This window comes from Tiliqua scincoides, chromosome 14, assembly GCF_035046505.1.
Source record: "Tiliqua scincoides isolate rTilSci1 chromosome 14, rTilSci1.hap2, whole genome shotgun sequence".
Lineage (NCBI taxonomy): Eukaryota > Metazoa > Chordata > Lepidosauria > Squamata > Scincidae > Tiliqua > Tiliqua scincoides.
In genome coordinates, this window is record NC_089834.1 from 14,078,963 (window position 1) to 14,096,417 (window position 17,455).

At 43.4% G+C, this 17,455-nt stretch overlaps 1 protein-coding gene across 1 annotated transcript; it reads right to left on the bottom strand.

Moving 5' to 3' along the window:
* Positions 1-1,731: 1,731 nt before the first annotated feature.
* On the bottom strand, positions 1,732-16,118 carry BCL7A (BAF chromatin remodeling complex subunit BCL7A). Its single transcript, XM_066609759.1, has 6 exons — positions 15,900-16,118; positions 8,680-8,761; positions 6,918-7,014; positions 4,891-5,058; positions 3,321-3,442; positions 1,732-2,756 (listed from the first exon to the last, which is right to left on the bottom strand). The coding sequence occupies exons 1-6, from the start codon at positions 15,989-15,991 to the stop codon at positions 2,682-2,684; spliced, it is 636 nt and encodes a 211-aa protein (XP_066465856.1). The 5' UTR covers positions 15,992-16,118; the 3' UTR covers positions 1,732-2,681.
* Between the last annotated feature and the right edge of the window lie 1,337 nt (positions 16,119-17,455).

The following is a 17,455-nucleotide window of genomic DNA, read 5'->3' on the forward strand; positions in this document are numbered from 1 at the left end:
GTTTCTGCGTGAGCCACAGAAGGACAGACAATGGCAGGATTCATCAAAATCTGCTGCTGTGCATCTTGGATGTGCAGAAGCCTAATCTTAAATTTTGCTCTAGCGAGCCCTTGTGGAGAAGTCATGCCAGTCAAGCAGCAGCAGGTCTTGATGAATGGCCACCACACTTCTGAAGGAAAGAGCCACAGGAAGAATGAAGAAGCCAGTTTTACCGCAAAACTTTTCAGTGCCTGTAATGCCAATAAATGTTTCTACCTAATGAAAAAATTGAGGTATTTTAGTGCTATTTATATTATTTTATTTTTTAAAGTATAGGATTCAGTTTTGAAATCAAAAAGTCTATCTACTTCCTTGGAAAATTTTGTAAAAAAAAAAAAAAAGACAACCACAAAAAATGTAAGCTTCTATAGACAGCAACTACAGGGCATGACGACATATCAACAGAGGCTTCAGAGCAACGGACCATTTTAGCGCTGATCAGTTAAAAGCTACGCAATTACAATTTCATTTTTTAAGTTCAAAAAATATATTTGTCTATTTCACAGATCAGCCAACATGATTTTCAAAAACTCCATAATAGTTAAACATGGGTGCAAAGTCCACGCTGACCAGCCTTTAACTAGTCATTGCCCACATTTCCGAAGCACATACACAATTCAGGAGAAGGAAAAAAAAGTTTACCATTTAATTACGTATATTGTGCAAATACAACGTCTCTTTCAGATATTCAGCAAATTTTGTGATCCAAGCATAAAGAGAGACTTCCTAGGGAGCGCACTGCTTTTATGAATAATTTGAAACCAAATTTAATTCTGATGAGATGCAAAATGTTTATTTCAATGTAAAAAAGATATTCTTAAACTTGAGTGTACCGCCAGTTTCTCTGCAGTTTAACACCTCCGTAAGCATGAGGGAAGATTGGAATTGTGCCCCCACTGCTTCAATTTTTTTTCCATAATTAATTGCAAATGCAATACAGTAGTCAAAGCTCAAGCCATTTTCACCATTGGGGAAAAAAGAAAAAGGAAATAAGCATCCTAAGAGAAAGTTATTGTCTGGACTGGAAGCTACTTTAACCATTGAAAAAAGCCATAATACTTCCATTACTAGCTAGGTGCAACTGTTCTTATGTGGGTCAGAGATCCATCTCTTCCCTCTGCCAACTGTTTTGCTTCTATATACACATCTCTCACTCATACACATACCCCCTCTCCAGGCACCAAATGGATCAGGACCTCCCTAGATGTGAAACACATACTGAGCGCACTCCAGAAAAGGGTAGTTTCAACTAAGATGTGCTGGAAACAAAAGGAACTCGTGTTACACTGACATCAATGGCAATTACTCATGACTTCCTATTAGGTGAAACCCACTGGGATGGGCCACAAAGCACCCAACATTTGCAGCTGCTCTACACTTTCAACGGCCATCAATTTGGAAGAGATTTACACACAGTCTTCTTTGCATTTAGGAATTAAACCAAACTCTCCAAAAATATAAGAGATCTCTGGAGGAGAGGGCCTGGAAGTAACAAGACTGTATTTACAAATTCTTCTTGAAACAAAAACAAACCTTAAGTACAGTATAGCCTAGAATACATATCAGTAAACTTCTTGTTAAACAGTACAGCAAAATCCAGTTCAGTTAAATGATTTAAGAATTTATCCATTCAAAACTGAGTCTGCTGTTGTGCACGTATCCATTTTAATGTGGCCCCTTTCAAAAAGATTCAGATATATAGATCTTTTCCTGAATATTCATAATTTGCTTCAGTGCTTATCCAAATCAGCATGAATTTGTCGTCAACCGCAAAGCATGGTCGCTTTGGACAAATCAGGTTGTTTAAAAATAACTATACAGCCAAAGGATGCACACCACCATTGTCCCCCACAAGCTGCTTTTGGGGGCAATTCCTGTACCGTTTGCACAGGGATTGAGCAAAAGTCCATGGTGGCCCAAATGCTGCACGCACCCAAAAAGTCAACCCCAAAGCTGCAGAAAACCAAAAGTCAACTGTATGATTCTCTCTGGACTCCAACAGTGAAAATGGCTTCCTGATTTCTCTCTCTTTAGAACAGAAGCACCAGGGTAAAAAAAAAAAAAAAAGAGAAAAAGATAGAAATAAAAGATTCCTGTATGGCATTGTATGAACAGGCCACTTTGCAAACAAGACAGCTGCAAAAAAATAAGTTTTCAAAACAAAATTAGCACTGGTTTTGTTTGTGTTTTTTTTTCTTTTTTTGGATCAAAAGGCACAAAAAAACAAAAAAGCAGACACCACATCAGAACAATGAACTTCACATGAAAAGATAATACCTGACCTGTACCATCCTTAAATATCTTATAATGTTAAATAGAGAAATGGAAAAAAAAATACAGCAGCAACATAATTGTAATTTTGACATTAAAAACAGTGCGTAGACCCCTCCTGAGTTGTTTACTCCAACCATTTCAGAGACAGTAACTTAAAATCTCAATGTTTTTTGTTTCACAGGAAAAAAGTTTTCAGTGTCTGAAGAGATTAAGCCTTTGCTTGGTTTTTCTTGGACTTTTGCTTGATAACTTGAACAGTTTATAGGAGTTCTGTCCTTATCCAAGAGAAGATACTTAAGTATGGTTGTTCTATAATTTAGCCCACTGATGTACCTTACATAAAAACTGGCCAGAAAAAAATCTAGAGTCTATATTTCATCAATGCTTTGTTGAGAGGGAGCCTCTGCTTTCATCTTTTTCAAAGGTGGCGCTCCTTCAGAGTCCTTAACAGAGGAGGAAAAGGAAAAGAATCAGCATTGAAGAACAATTTTTATATTCCGGAGGTACAAAACATTCAGAAAACAGACCACAGTCAACTAGCCAAACGTCCTAAAGCCGCTCTTCCAATCCATCCTAATTTCCAATGAACCCCGCAGTGCACTTACCAAATGCCTCAGAACCATGACATACACTAAGGATTGTTCTTCATGTTCTCAATTCCCCCACAGGACACACCAAGAGATAGCTTGAACACACATTTCTAACTAGCAGATAGCCAGACCTCTATACAACTTCCAGCCACATATGCAAAAATGCATGCTGGGAAAAATAATGCACAGAGCGGACACTGCTGCTCCTAGAGACAACAGTAATGCTTGGAAAACATCACATGAGGTTCTGAGAAGCAACTTCTCCAATTTAAGAGAACAGGGTGGCAGACAACCTACAGACCAAGGTTTCCAAGCAGCATGTAAACCTAATACAAGACAAAATTTGATCACTACCCCTTGTCCCCTTTAAGATGACAATGTTGGAGGACTGCTATACAGCTAACTGCTATGAATTACCTGAGAGTTTTTTGACGTCTCTGTGGTTATGTCATGTTCCACCAAAGGCTGAGTTTCCACTTTCTCTGAACTATTCATGGAGTTCTCCATTGAAGACTGTGAATTCTGCTCATCAGAAGCATCTGAAAGAGAGTTAGCATAAAGATTGCTCTCTTCCCTATACAGAGATGGTGCTTTTCATTCAGCCATAACTGTACACAGATTTCAGTCCTTGGACCCAGAACATTTTGCAAACAGGGATATACATCATATTGAAGAGAAATAAAATTCAGTAACAAAACAGGTCGGACAATTCTTGAACCAGCCGCTAGAGGGAAGCATGACCACATGGATATGTGGAAAGGAACTAGGGTAGTGTTAAGTCAATATAGTTGGACAATATTTGTGGAGTGGACAGCCTATAGTGGTGGGAAGCAGTGATGCACAGAGTGGGCATGACTGCAGTATATGAGCCTGAATTTAAGCCACTGCTATCAACCTGATCGTGCTAAGATCTAATTTGTTTTGTATTATTTATAGAACCCTAAAATTACTAGATGCGGTCAAGGAATTAGGAACATGAACCCTGCTTTCAAGTTTACAACAGAAAGGAAAAGAAAGAAGGGTAAAAAGGGTGGTTCAGCATCAACAGGAAAGCTTTTTTTAGTTATAATGGATGGTTTCTCAAGCATCAAAAGTTTCTACAAGAATGCATTGTTCATGCAACATGTACAGAGGCACCCTCAAATTGAATGATCCAAGAATCCAATATTTAAAATAACCTTTATAACCTTTTCAGCAGCAGTAGTCAACAGTATATATAGAGATCTAAATTCAAAGTCATTTAAGACTGCTGTGGAGTCAAAACCAGATGTGGGTTCACTAAAAGAAAGCCCTAGATAACGATTATTGTACTGAAACTCAGGATACATCTTTCCTTTATCTTTTGAAAAATTTGAGGGGGGAGATGTAGGTCTCTCCCCTGACCACAGAGTCTCTATTTCACAACCATACTATTTCACTCAAAATGTCAAACCAGGAAAACCAAGGAAGATGTTAATATTTGAATTCATGAATGCCTGAACGCAAGAGCATTTAAGATGCTTCAGTACTGTCAGTCTAGACATCTTCGGCCCCTATAAAGGGAAATTAACAAACTGGCTAAATGCAAGCAATTAAGACAACTCAGCTCTAACATGTGCTTGCAGCGCTTTAGAGCTCAGCTATCTAGCAGCTCAGTCTGAAAACTGAGCGGCAACGCTTTCCACGGAACAAAGCTATGCTTTCCTCTGTTCCAAACAGCTTAAGCGAGTGAGAAGTCACCTTGGACAATAACAACTCTGAAGTCACACATAAAATACAAAAGCCAACACAAAGGTAAAATTGGTGACTCCGTTTTTGAAGCAGAAGGAGCAGGCCTTAAAACAAAAACAAAAAAAAGCAGGTGTTGCCTACCCTAAAAGGAGCATCACCATGTCTGACACATGTAGAGGAATGAATTAAGCACCACAGACTTTGCTCTGTTTAGCTATAAACTATGAATGGGAAGGTCTGCTTGGTAAGACAACATAAGCTTACACATGGGAATTACCTTCTGAACCGGGTTCCTCTTTTGCATCCGCTTGAGTATCATCAGACTTTGCTTCAGGGCCATCAGCCTGCCCCATCGAGTTTTGCTCTGGCGTGGGACTTGAGTTGCTGCTGTTCTCCTGTTTTATTGGTGAAGCGTCGGCTATTGAACTCTGGTTGCTATTGTCATCTGGAAAGAGAAGACTGGCTTTGTGAGAAAACACAGGATTGTATTTACATGTATGTTGGCCAGGCTCATGCAATCCAAGAAAACATGCTTTGCAAGGAGCTCTGAGCCTGCACACACACCCCTTTCTTTTCCTCTGGCAGGGAGCTGTGTGATGCAACATTCCTCAATTTCTAAATCACAGCTCTGCATGTCATCCAGACCTAGGAGCCACAGTTTAACTACACAAACATCCTGGTTTGTAAACTGATTAGTAGTTAAAAACCCCTGAGGGCTGGGGGATAAGAATAGGCCTTCAGTTTGGATGTACTTGTCGTAAGAGGCGACTAAACAGCCGGGTAGAGTCAGCCTGGGAAGGCAGCTCATCTGAGAGAAGGAAAACTCTGACCCCAAACCCCCACTGCCTTGTGGCTACATCCAGTTGTGGAAAAGGCTTCAGGAGTCAACCTCGAGGCAAAATCCGGAGCCGGAGTCCCTGAGGCAGTTCATGGCTGAACACAGTCACGTTCTGGCAACTCCTGCGACGCCGCTGGAACCAACCGTATTGGCCTCTGCCTTTCCATTGGACCATTTCAGCAACGTGGAGAGGGGGGATTTGCTGCATGGGTAACAGCCTATCCTCCATACCTACTTTACCCAGGCGTCGTGCACTGGAGAGGACACTCTGTTCCAGAACCACCATTCAGAGCGTGACACCATAGTCTTCTGAGACTGAAGGATGCCAACATAGTAGTTAAACCACAGCTCTTGGGTCTACACAATACAGAGTGTTGGCTTATACAACTCTCAGGCATGGGCAAGGAGGAAAGGGGAGAATGCACGGGCTTCCTGCTTATTTGGGTCACATCATGACCTACTAAGGTGGGTTTCACTCACTGATGTATTACTGCCTCATATGTAAAAAGCAAATGCACCTCCCCCAACAGCAGGGCTTCCTTGGTCAAGTGGACCTTAAAAAGCAAGTCACCTTGTCCTCTTCATCCTAAAAATGACACCACCATTGCTTTGCAGCTAGAACAGTGCAATTTATTCAAACAAAATGAAGGAGACAGCTAAGCCCAGATCAGAAATTGGTCTTCCAATGGCTACTATCTGAAAAATTCCTGTGTGGAGTTTCAGGGCTTCCAGGCATGTGTTGAAAAATGTCTGCTAATTTCAAAAAGGCTACTGCCTTACCTACTTTGCTTCTCACTGAGACACCAGAATTAGAAAATTACAGATTCCGCTGATGGTAGCCATGGCAACATTTAATGACTCACTTTGTGTGTTAAGCACATGCTTCTGTAGAGAAAACCTTCGTTTCCCACATTCACTTTTATCAGGCTGGAGGCTATCCAGGGACAAATATTGCCGGGGGGAGCACCCCCGTGACCCAGAATGTCCTCTGACATCAGATGAGAATCTGGAGCATCATTATTAAAGGTGTTTCACAAAATGAAACTAGAGCAGCAAGCAAGATGAAATGAAGGACCTGTGAAAACATAGTTTCTTGTTTCTCACAACATCCTGGGTGCTTATTTGAGTCATTTTGGGTGCAAAGAATACATTAGATAAAAGGGAGTAACTAAAACATGAACTAAAGGTTTCCAACAATGAGATCAGTACAGTAAATGGGAGATGTTGTGTAGGGAGATTGCAGTCCCTTTCTCTTAAGGTCTTCAGAGCAAAACTGAGCAAGTTACTTCTGAAAGAAGCTTTAAGGAGTGGGTATTTCATAGTCCCATGGGTTGTTGCTGCTCAACAGTCTTTTGGTTTAGTGTCTGCTCTGCCAGACATTTTTAGGAGTACTGCACCATGGTTCCCAATGACTAAGATCAAGAACCACAGCTATGATAGGAGCACTGTCTCTCTACCCCACTCACCATGCATGTCCATCATCCCAGGAGAGGAGCTGTTTTCTGGAGTAGTGACCTCAGAACCGCACTTTTCATCTTTGCCCTTTTTCTTATTTTTTGTTTTCTAATGGGAAAAAGGATGAAAATCATGAATTCACACAGCCTGACCACCACGCTAACAGCCAGAAGTGACATTTTAACTGCTTCATGTACATATTCACTCTTCTGTAATAACACCTCGGCCAGGCACTGCTGAATACATCAACAGATTATAACAATTAACGCCCTGTTGGTATCCAAGAAACAGGATCTAAAAAGGTATGGTCCGCCATGCCAGTTGCAAAAGGTTCTAAATTTAGGAATGGCACAGAATCCTCCAACAGAGATGATGCGGGATCAGGATAAATATGCATTTTTCTCATGGTTTCCTATTTCACAGGAAAGTAGCCCTTTAACTCTGTATGTTTGCTACTGGGTTGCATAGTGAATATCAGATCATGGGTCTGTTTTTTTAAGATACTAGTAGCTTCACTTCATTTTTGTTTAAGTAAAGAAACTGAAGAAAATCTGACGTGTTAAAAAAATTGACTTTTGCCCACAATGACAGGGGCAGCAATGCACCCTTGAAAGATCCTACATGGACCATTTTTTTCAACCCACACCCCTGAAGTGCTACCAGCACCGCAAAACTGAAAGGAACAAAGTGAAGGGTGATAACATCCACTGTGCAAAAAAAAAATCCATGCGTGAAAAGGATGCCGCATATTCAATTAGAAGGTGACGTAATTGGTCTCCTAGGAGAAAGTCCAGCTGCATCAATCTCAATCTACCCAGTGATGGCTGAAAGAAGAAAAAGCCAGAGGCTCAGGAGAGGTGATGGGGGGGGGGTTGGCTGGCTCAAAAGCAAGAGCACTAGGTGAAGCAAAAAATTTGGAGCAGATAGCCAGATGACAGCCTCGTGCCTCAGAAGGCACTGACTCAATACCAGGGTTTTCTTGTTCTTAATAGCATGTGCATGTCTGCAGAGACAGGTGAAAAATGTTACAGACATATAAATACAGAGGTATGCAATAATTATGTATTTAAGGTAACAGGTGGCTACAAAGGCAATTATATGATGTAATCCAACATCAGTCTCAATGGTCTGCGTGGGAGGAAGAACACAAGGAACTGCCTAGGAAAACATGGAAATATCTTTCTAAGAGACCTCTCTTGACTTTAAGGGAGAAAACACATTTGACACCAATATCCTGCTTAATTGCAAAATTGCGTATTGGATGGTAGGACTGGAAAAGAGCTCCCAGGCAATCTTCTAATCTAAAGATGTTAACGAGTGGTTACTGAAACAATGCAATCTCTTTCTCCTCATCACAAATGTTCTGATTGTGCCAATGCTAATTTTGCCTGTTTAATTCTAATAGAAGATCATGTATTTTGCAAAGTTGTCTCAATTTTGGGGAGTGGAAGGCCCAAAGCAAAGGGACAGCTGTCCCTTCTTCAACACCTTATCCAGAACCTTACTGGCCTTAAGCCTGAGCTGGTACCTCTAAGACTGCCTCCAGAGCCACTGGATCAGTCAACTTGCAAGTTTTTGAAGGCGACTGTGAGTTACACCCTAAGTTTAGGTTAGTACTAAGTTTGCAATCCTAAACGCTTGCCTGGGATTAAGCCTCACTGAACACAAAGGGACTTTTGCGTAGACATGTCTATGACTGCACTGTAATTAAACTTGGGATACAACCTCATGCAAGATTTCCCAATTATATGCAAGATATTCAAAAATACCTACATCATCTACTTTAGGCTCTGTTACTGGTACCCATTTGTAAATCCTAAGAGACGTGTCACCAACAGTCACCCATTTCTTCTCCCTACAAAATCACAAAACAAGAAGTATTAATTCAGAAGAGAGCATTCAATAAATAAATGACACAGTAACATACTTTGGGAACAATCCAACAAGCTATTCAAACTGGCACTATATTATCCATTGAACTGAGAACAATACAGAGACCAAGTGGCTCAGTACTGATGTATGCAATTATAGTAAATATAAATAAGGGATACATTAGCAGTGTATATAGCAGGACACCTTCACCATTGTGCAACTTACTGAGACAGACCTACAGTACCTGTTGCAATCAGAGTCAAATAATTGAGGTGATTTAGTCACATCTGGCCATGGTCGTTTTAGCTGCATTGATTACCAGTTTCCAGGTACAATTCAAGGTACTGGTTACTACCCTGAACATCCTACACGGCTTGGGCCAAGGCACTGGAAGGACCATTCAGATCCAGGAAGGAGGCTCTCTTGTGCATGCCTGCCAACCAGATCGCTAAGGACAGTGGGGTGCTCGGGAGGGCCTTCTCAAAGAGTGGCTGCACAAAACATGCAGCATTCTCTGCCCTCTGCTGTGCTATTGTCTCCCTCTTCGTGAGTGTTCCTCTGGAGGCTGGCTAATTAAACAAGCATTTCTGGAACTTGCTCAATTATCCTTGTGATTTTGTTTTAGGTTCCCGTTGCTTATTTTACTGTACTGTTTGTGTTTTAATTGATATTATAAGCTGCCTTGAGACCCCCAAAGACAGAAAGGTAGGGCAGACTTTTTTTTTTTAACTACTGTAATAATAATTAAGCTTGCCCACTACAGTCCTGAACTGCTGTCCCAAGCTATTACTTGTCCAATTTTATCTGTTGCTCACTACACACAGGGGTGCTACCAAACTCTGGCACTGAACTATGATTTGCCTCAAACCAGGCTAGGGTCAGGGAGCAGCCACACATGGGGACACGAGGCAAGGAAAGTCATGCTGGGCCCAAGGCCTCCAATTGCTCGTATCTTGGCATTATGCCTGAGCCAACCCACTATGCAATCCTTAGGATACCCCCGTGTGTGTGCACACATGTGTACGCATACACATATGGCAACATGACAACCATGGTTTCATTTCTGAGTAAACATGCCTAATAGTGGTCTATTGAAGGTATCTAAAGAACACATTCATTATGCTGGGGAAGAGATGCAATTATCTTTCCAGTACTTCTACACTACTATAAAAAGTCTGTTCCCTTTTTTTACTTAAAAAAAGAGACCACTTGGAAGATTAGCAGTAAACTACTCTACTCCTAACTCTTTCTAGGAAATATCATTCTTAACCTTGGTCCTTGAGCAATAGACACTTTTCCACTAGGAGGTAGAAACTGCTCAAGGTATTGTGTTATAAAAATCCTAGGCATCTATCCTGTTTACCTCTGTAAACAACCTCCATGCCAGCCAAGTTAGACAGCCTCAGTTCCTAAAGCTGTTGTCAACCAGTGTGCTGGATGGTGCAACATCAGACACCCATTTGATGCAACTCAGCTGCAGTTTAGATTTGAAACGTAAGATTGCTGAGTAAAAAAGTACGACAATGAAATACTGGGTGGATGAACCCACACTGTTCTCCTAAATACAAGGCACAGTGATAGTGTTTCTAATTATAAAGCCAAGAACAAATTTGCCTGTAACAGCCTGAATTTCTTCCACTTCAAATGTGGGAGAAATGCTGCAATGAAACACAGAACCTTTAAGAGACCCATCATCATCTCAAAGCAGCCACACATTCATTTGACAGACTCTTTCATACAGAAGGAAACCTGTATTAGTTCCTTTTTAAAACAATCTAGAATGAAAATTAAATTGGTGCTTTAAATCCAAACACTGGGTCAGAGCGCAATGCAGGAGACACCTGGTAATTGCATGAGGTTGTTAGTATTTGCTAGACAAAATTCAGAGGAAACTGCGGGCACACATGCGGACAAAGTTAAGTGTGCCATTAAAACCAATGTTAATCAAGTAGACCATTCAAAATGCACCACTTGATTTGAATAGGATTTCAGCTGACCTAACTTTCTCTATACTGCAGATGTATACGCTTCTCTATACGCATGGTGTGCAGACAAAATAAATGTATAGTGCCATACCCACAAAACATCCCTCCATTCAAGTTTCCTTCCATTCCCTATTTAAATTCCTAAGAGACAATTTTAGACCTTGCATGGTTAAATTACAAGAGTGGCTCCTTCTAGTATACAGAAGTCTGCCCATCCATCCCATCCCCCAACGTTAACTCCAGATACATAAAACAAACAGTACCCATAAGCCTCTGAAGGGAAAAATTCTGTTCTAAACATCGAGCCTCAGACAATCAGACCATCAAACCACACAAGGAACATACAATAAACATTTACATCTCAAGCAGATGTTTAACTGGAGGCTGAAGAAACCAGTTTTGCAATTGCTCCTCTCAATTTTCACAACACCAGTGTCAGCAGTAATTTCAAGGATGAATATGTTCCCATCAGAGAGTGAAGCAAATGTCTAAAGAACTGTAGCCACCAATGGCTAAGCCCTCCAGATCTGTCAGCATTCACAAAGCACATCTGGTGGTAGCAACGAAATGTATTCATAAAAAATTAGTCCATACAGGATGTGATCCTATGCACACTTACAAAGTACATTCCACTGAGTAAGCACACATAGGACTGAACTGTGAGTAGCTTTCTGACAGCCTTCCACAACATCACTAGTAAGACAGCAAGTGCAAGTGATATTTTTGGTGTTGGAAGCAACAGTTGACCTGACACCAACATGAGCCTGTCCCATCCACCTGTAATATAATACCAAATAAATTCACACTACAGAGGCCAGCGTAGGACAAGATATGGTGAGCTCAGGCAGCCTCAGCCACAAGCAATGAATATTGACAAGTGAACAGCCCAACCTTATGCATTTTTACTCTGAAGTAGGGCCTAGAACTTACTCCAGAAGCAGAACAGAATCGATACTTAGAACGTATACTACATATCTGCAAGGAGATAAGAAACTTGTGATGGGAAGTTTAGATATATCCAGCAGAATTTAGCTAACGGATTAAAAACGATGTGATCAACTAAAGCAGTGCCCCTGATGTCCTCAGACTTCTACATTTTTCATATAAGTACTACAGATGGAAAGCACCATCTTGAGGTATTCTCTTCAACAAGAAAGAGAAGGGCGAATGCTTCTTCTAAGGGGATGCCCGCAGCAAAACACACGCAAGACAAAAAAAGTAGACTTTGGGCTTCAGAGATATTTAGTCAGTTTATAGATGGAATTAAAACTCATGTAGCTCATCAACTTAAAATCTCATTAGGTGACATTCTTAGTTATAACTTGTTTATATTACAACAAACAAAAGCATCAGCAAGAACTGAGGCTCTACAGAAAATCTTGCGACTTTTAAAAATACGTAAAAACAAATTCTAATCCAGAAAGATTAGCTTCTGTTTATTGTTTATTTTTTCCCGAGCCCTCACAGCACTTCAAATGGGAAATGTTTGCGGGTCAAACTACTTGGCTACAACACTAAGTTTCACTGAAATCAACTGGACTTGAACCATGGTGGGAAACATTCAGAAATTCCTAGGAGGAAATAAGAAATGTAGAAAATTTTGAACTGTCTAGGCCAGGGTTTTTCAAACTGGGGTGTCGTGATGCCCCAGCCTGCGGGCCCTGGCCCCTGCCCCCTTAAGGGGAGGGGGCAGCCTGGAGGCAGGGAGGAGGCAGCGGTGCGATCCCCAGGATCACTCTACTCAGGGGGGCTGCACGGGCTTGGGTACATGCATCTACTTTCACTGCTTCAGGGAGACCTGCTGCAGGTAGTGCCGGGCTACTATCCAAGCCCCTGCAGCCCTCCTGAGCGGCACGATCCTGGGGGTCGCGCCACTGCCTTCCCCCGCCCCTGCTGCCTCTCCCCTCCTGCCCACGCAAGAACTTAGTGGCTCTCAAACTCTCTCTCAAACCAGAGAGTTTGAGAACCACTGGTCTAGGCAAAAGCCTTAATATTGCAGATTCTCACATACCTAAGCAATCCAGTGCCTTTGATTTCTCTAGTTCTGACTTAAGTCACATTCACCTCACCCTGAAATGTATCCAGCTTACTGGTGTCTACCACCATATCATGTGTTATTATTAGCATACATGAAGTTCAATAACCCAATTCGGGTGCTTTTAGTAGAAAAACAAAGATAAAATAAAAATGATACAAAAAAATCAGTTGCACACAACAAATTCTCACACACACTAAACAAGGCCACAACAAACAGAAGCAAAAACAGCAGTGCTAGCAGCCTCAACACAGACACCAGTCAGCAAGGGGTCAGCCACTCACACATTAAGATTAGAGCTCTGCCTAGGGCAGCAAAAGTAGAATACACAGATGCAAAGCACAGCAATTAATGAATGTCATGCCAATCAGCTTTCCTTTAAAACATATTGAGTGCCACACAAGAGTGCCACCAGACTTCATGATTTAAACCACATCACACATGTAACATGAGCAAGTTGTTTTTTTTTCCATTTTCCTCCAAGGAAACAAATTTAAACAATTCTCTTAAATCAGGGAGGGAACAAACATATAAATGTGATGTCAATTTAACACACTGACATAAATTAGTAGAAGGAACAATCCCTTGAAGGATCAGAACAACTGTTTTCAGAAACTGGAAGGTTGCCCATCACACACATTCAGCCCACTGTGTCACTGAAGTGTACTGAATCCTCCATCACTCTCCTCTTGGAGGAATGAGACAGTGCTATCACCTGTGTGTGGTTGCCATGACAACAAAAAATGCTGGCAAAAAAGTTCTGCCTGGTTTATTTGTTGAGCAAGAAGAAAGGTTCCCCGCTTCCTACTCTTCCCTAAACCTCAGTCAAAGTATGACAAAGGGAAACAAGAAGCACTCCAGCATGAAAGGAAAGAAAGCTTTGCAAGCTGCCACAATGGTAGAGATAAGGAACATTGTCATCTCTCCCTGCATCTAGGTGCCAGCCAGCCAGCCAAGAGCATTTTCTTAGCCACACTGTGTAGAAGCATTATTCCTTTAACTCTGTGCTATCACCAGTACCACAAGGCTGTCAGTTTCTGGGTTTTTCAACACAATGGCTTGGATTTCTATTTTGAAATCTTCCTCAGCCTGTGCATCAAAAAAAATTTGCATTCTTTGTCCAGCACAAGCTGAACCAGAATTTTACACAAACCTCACAAGTTTTAAGCACTACAGCCATCCATTCTGGGATGAAAAGGAGAGCACAAACCTATTTTCCCTACATTCAGCTTGTTTTACAATCACACGCTTTCCCAAAGCAGAACCTTATTTTTATTTCAGTTTCTCAAACATAAAATCTGACTCCTACTGAACCCAAGGATGCTGTGCATTGGTATAGAACAAGAGGCTTAAAACTGCACAACTCTATCAAGTTGTTTAAACAAAATAAGCCTCTCTTGAATTATTCACATCATGCTATTGGATCCCAAAATGCCGAACTGCACACTGATTGTCTATTATGCTTCAATAACCATTTCACTGCATTGTTTTAACCATGCCACAATGATTTTCACAATACAAACTAGACAAAAACCCACAGAAGTACAAAATGCTGTAAAGGTTTTACAAAAGGGAGAAGATTTTACTAAGGTTACAACCTTCAATTATGTAATTTCTGACAAATTCAAGCAGCAATTACACCCTCTTTTTCCAGAGCCACTCAGAATTTAAAATCAACACAATTAAGCAATAAAAGTTAGCATCAATTTGATTTGCAGTGTAAAACTAAAAGCACAAATCCATCTGGTTGACCGGGCTTCAAACAAACTAAATTTTACACATGATCTCAAGGAAAAAAAATACACACACACTCACAATTTTTCTTTTCTTTTCCAAGATGCCTCTCTAGCATGTACATGAAGGGCATTTAAACCAACCATTTGCATCTGAAAGCATGAGGGTTTTGAAAGAAAGATGAAAGATGCAGGGATGAGTGGTCTCTAAGTCACAGGAAAGTCTAAGGTTTCTGTTGCCTGTCCTATTTACCAAGTGATTATCCCTTCCATGCTATTTAAAATGAATGGGTGGTGAGGTTAAAAAACACAGGGATCCCAAGACACACCCCTGGGGCTCTCATCTCCCCACCAAGAGAGTTAAAGGAGTCAACTGGAAACAAAAATCACATTTTAATGATAAAGAGAAAGAAAGTGGGATAAAGAGAATGAATGAAGCCACTGTAGCTAAGGGTTATCAGGAGTAGAAAAGGGATGTGCCCCTGAGCATGGGCTGGAGGCAGCTTATCAACTAACAAGAGGGGAAAGAGGTGGGAAAAGCATAAAGATGAGGTGCCTCATTAACTGGGGGAAAATGAGAACTAGAAGACCCCTATCCGAGGGAACAAGTTGCATAAGTGTGTGTGTAGAGGGGGAGCTGTTGTGACAAAAAAGATGAGTAACTGGGGAAAGGGCCATGGACCATCCAATAATTGGGAGGAGGAGAAAGGTGGAAGAAGTCAGGGGATGAGTCGAGGGGTTTGAGTTGTTAACTGGGTGGGAGAGGAGACTAAGGCTGCAATCCTATACACACTTACCTGGGAGTAAGCATCACTGATTATAATAGGATTTACTACTGGGTACGCATGCATAGGACTGGGCTGTAAGAAGGGGCGGGGAGTTGATGGGGATTTAAGAAAAGCTAAGGGAGGAAGTGTGCGTGTGTTCTGGGGGGAGGTGTGTGGTGGGGGTTTATGGGGAGCTGAAGGGGGAGTGTGCATTCTTCAAGAGGAGGGAGAGAGTTGTGGAGGGGGTTTATGGGGGTTGAGAGACGCTGAAGGGAAGAGAGGGGTGTGGGGGGAGCTGATGGGGGTTATAAAAGAAGCTGGAGGGAGTGTGTGTTCTCCAAGGGGGGGGTGAGAAGTGTGGGGTGGGGGCTGATGGGGGGCCTAAGAGAAGCTGGGGGAGGAGGGGAGGGGGGTTGTGTGTTCTCCAAGTGGGAGCTGATGGGGAGCCTAAGAGAAGCTGGGGAGGGGTGGGGTGGGGGAGAGAGGGGCTGGGGGCCTAAGAGGGGCTGGGGGTGGGGTGGGGGCCGGGAGAGAGGGGCTGGGGGCCTAAGAGGAGCCGGGGGAGGGGCGGGGGGCGCGGGTGGGGGAGGGGCGGACCCACCACTTGCGCACTTTCTCGATGGCGGCCATGACCCGCTTGATGTCATCCTTGGCGCGGCTGCGGGTCTCGGCCCGCACCGACCGGCCCGACATGCTGGGGCGGGGCGGGAGGAGGCCGCGCTCGGCTGGGCCACCGGCGGCGAGGCGCAGAGGCAGGTCCGGCCCGGCTCGCCCGCACGCACAATGAGGGCTCCGCGCTGGCTCCGCCCCGCTCGGCCCGTCCGCTCGCTCCCCTCCGGCAGGCAGGCGGCGATGCTGTAGGCGCGCACTGCGCATGCGCCCTCGTCGCCGCGCAGCACGCCTGCGCGCGAGAGACTCCTCCGTTCGAGGGGCGGGGCCTGGGAGGGGAGAGCGCGAGGGGCGTTCCCGCGCTTTTGGCTTTGTGAGGGGCTCGAGCGAGAACCGTTACTGGGGGGAGGGGGGAGGGCCGCTGAGGAGGCCGCAGTCCTGCGCACGCTTACCTGGGAGTAAGCCCCATTCACTACAGTGGAGCTTACTAGGAGAGGGCTCATCTTAGCCACCCTTACCTGGGAGTAAGCCCCATTCACTATAATGGGACTCCCTTCTGAGGAGACCTCCTATTGCAGTGGTTCTCACACACTTAGCACCGGGACCCACTTTTCTGTCAGGACCGACCGGAAGTGACGTCATGACCAGAAGTGACATCATCAAGCAGGACCATTGTTAGCAGCCCCAGACTGAAATCCTGCCCACTGACCCAGGAGCGCGTCCCATTGTTAAAAGAATAAACATAGTAGCTTCTCCAAAGCACGTATCTCCCCCCACTGCAGTCACAGCCCCTGGGAGCATCATCAATACATTAAAGTGAATGGGGACCCACCTGAAATGGGCTCACGACCCACCAAGTGGGTCCCGACCCACAGTTTGAGAAACACTGTTATCGCGTGACTTTTCAAGCCGCCCTGGGCATTTGCCTCAGCATGGCTAAGGCAGGATATAAATTTTTCAAACAATAACTGTCTGAGATCTCAGCCGTAGGCTTTTCCGTGGCAAAAGCCCCACTGATCACACTGGGAGCTACTTCTGAGTAGACAGGCATAGGCTGGTGCAGTTAAACAACTTGGGGCACAATCCTAACCAGCTCTACTCAGAAGTAAGTCCTGTTTTGTTCAATGGGGCTCACTCTCAGGAAGGTGTGGTTAGAATTGCAGCCTTGGGCTGTGATACATAAAAGACCACCTCTCCACCCTTACGGGTCCTTCCCTTCCTCCATACTTTCTCTCCTGCTCTGTGCCCCCTCCCTTTTCAGATTCAACAGGCAGGGGACGGAGGATCAAGAGGTGCGGCACCGGATACGTAGGCAGCATTGCAGGTTCAACATGGGCGCACCATTTCAGGCTCTGCAAGGCCTTGGACCAGCCTTGCCCAACAGAATTCTCAGCCATCTCTTTCATTAGTGCCTGAACACATTCGACTATGTCCTCCATCAACTGAGGATCCAGCTAACAAACCAGATTGACCCAAAGCGTTCTTAGGTTGCCCCGGTCTGACTTCGTGGTATAACATTGTATGAACCTCTACTAAAGCCCATAAGTA

Excerpts from the sequence above, each read along its gene's own strand:
- BCL7A (XM_066609759.1), bottom strand. The coding sequence starts at position 15,991 with ATGTCGGGCCGGTCGGTGCGGGCCGAGACCCGCAGCCGCGCCAAGGAT. Across the intron at positions 5,059-6,917 it reads TGGGATGATGGACATGCATG|ATGACAATAGCAACCAGAGT; the intron begins GTGAGTGGGGTA and ends TTCTCTTTCCAG. Across the intron at positions 2,757-3,320 it reads AGACGTCAAAAAACTCTCAG|GACTCTGAAGGAGCGCCACC; the intron begins GTAATTCATAGC and ends TCCTCTGTTAAG.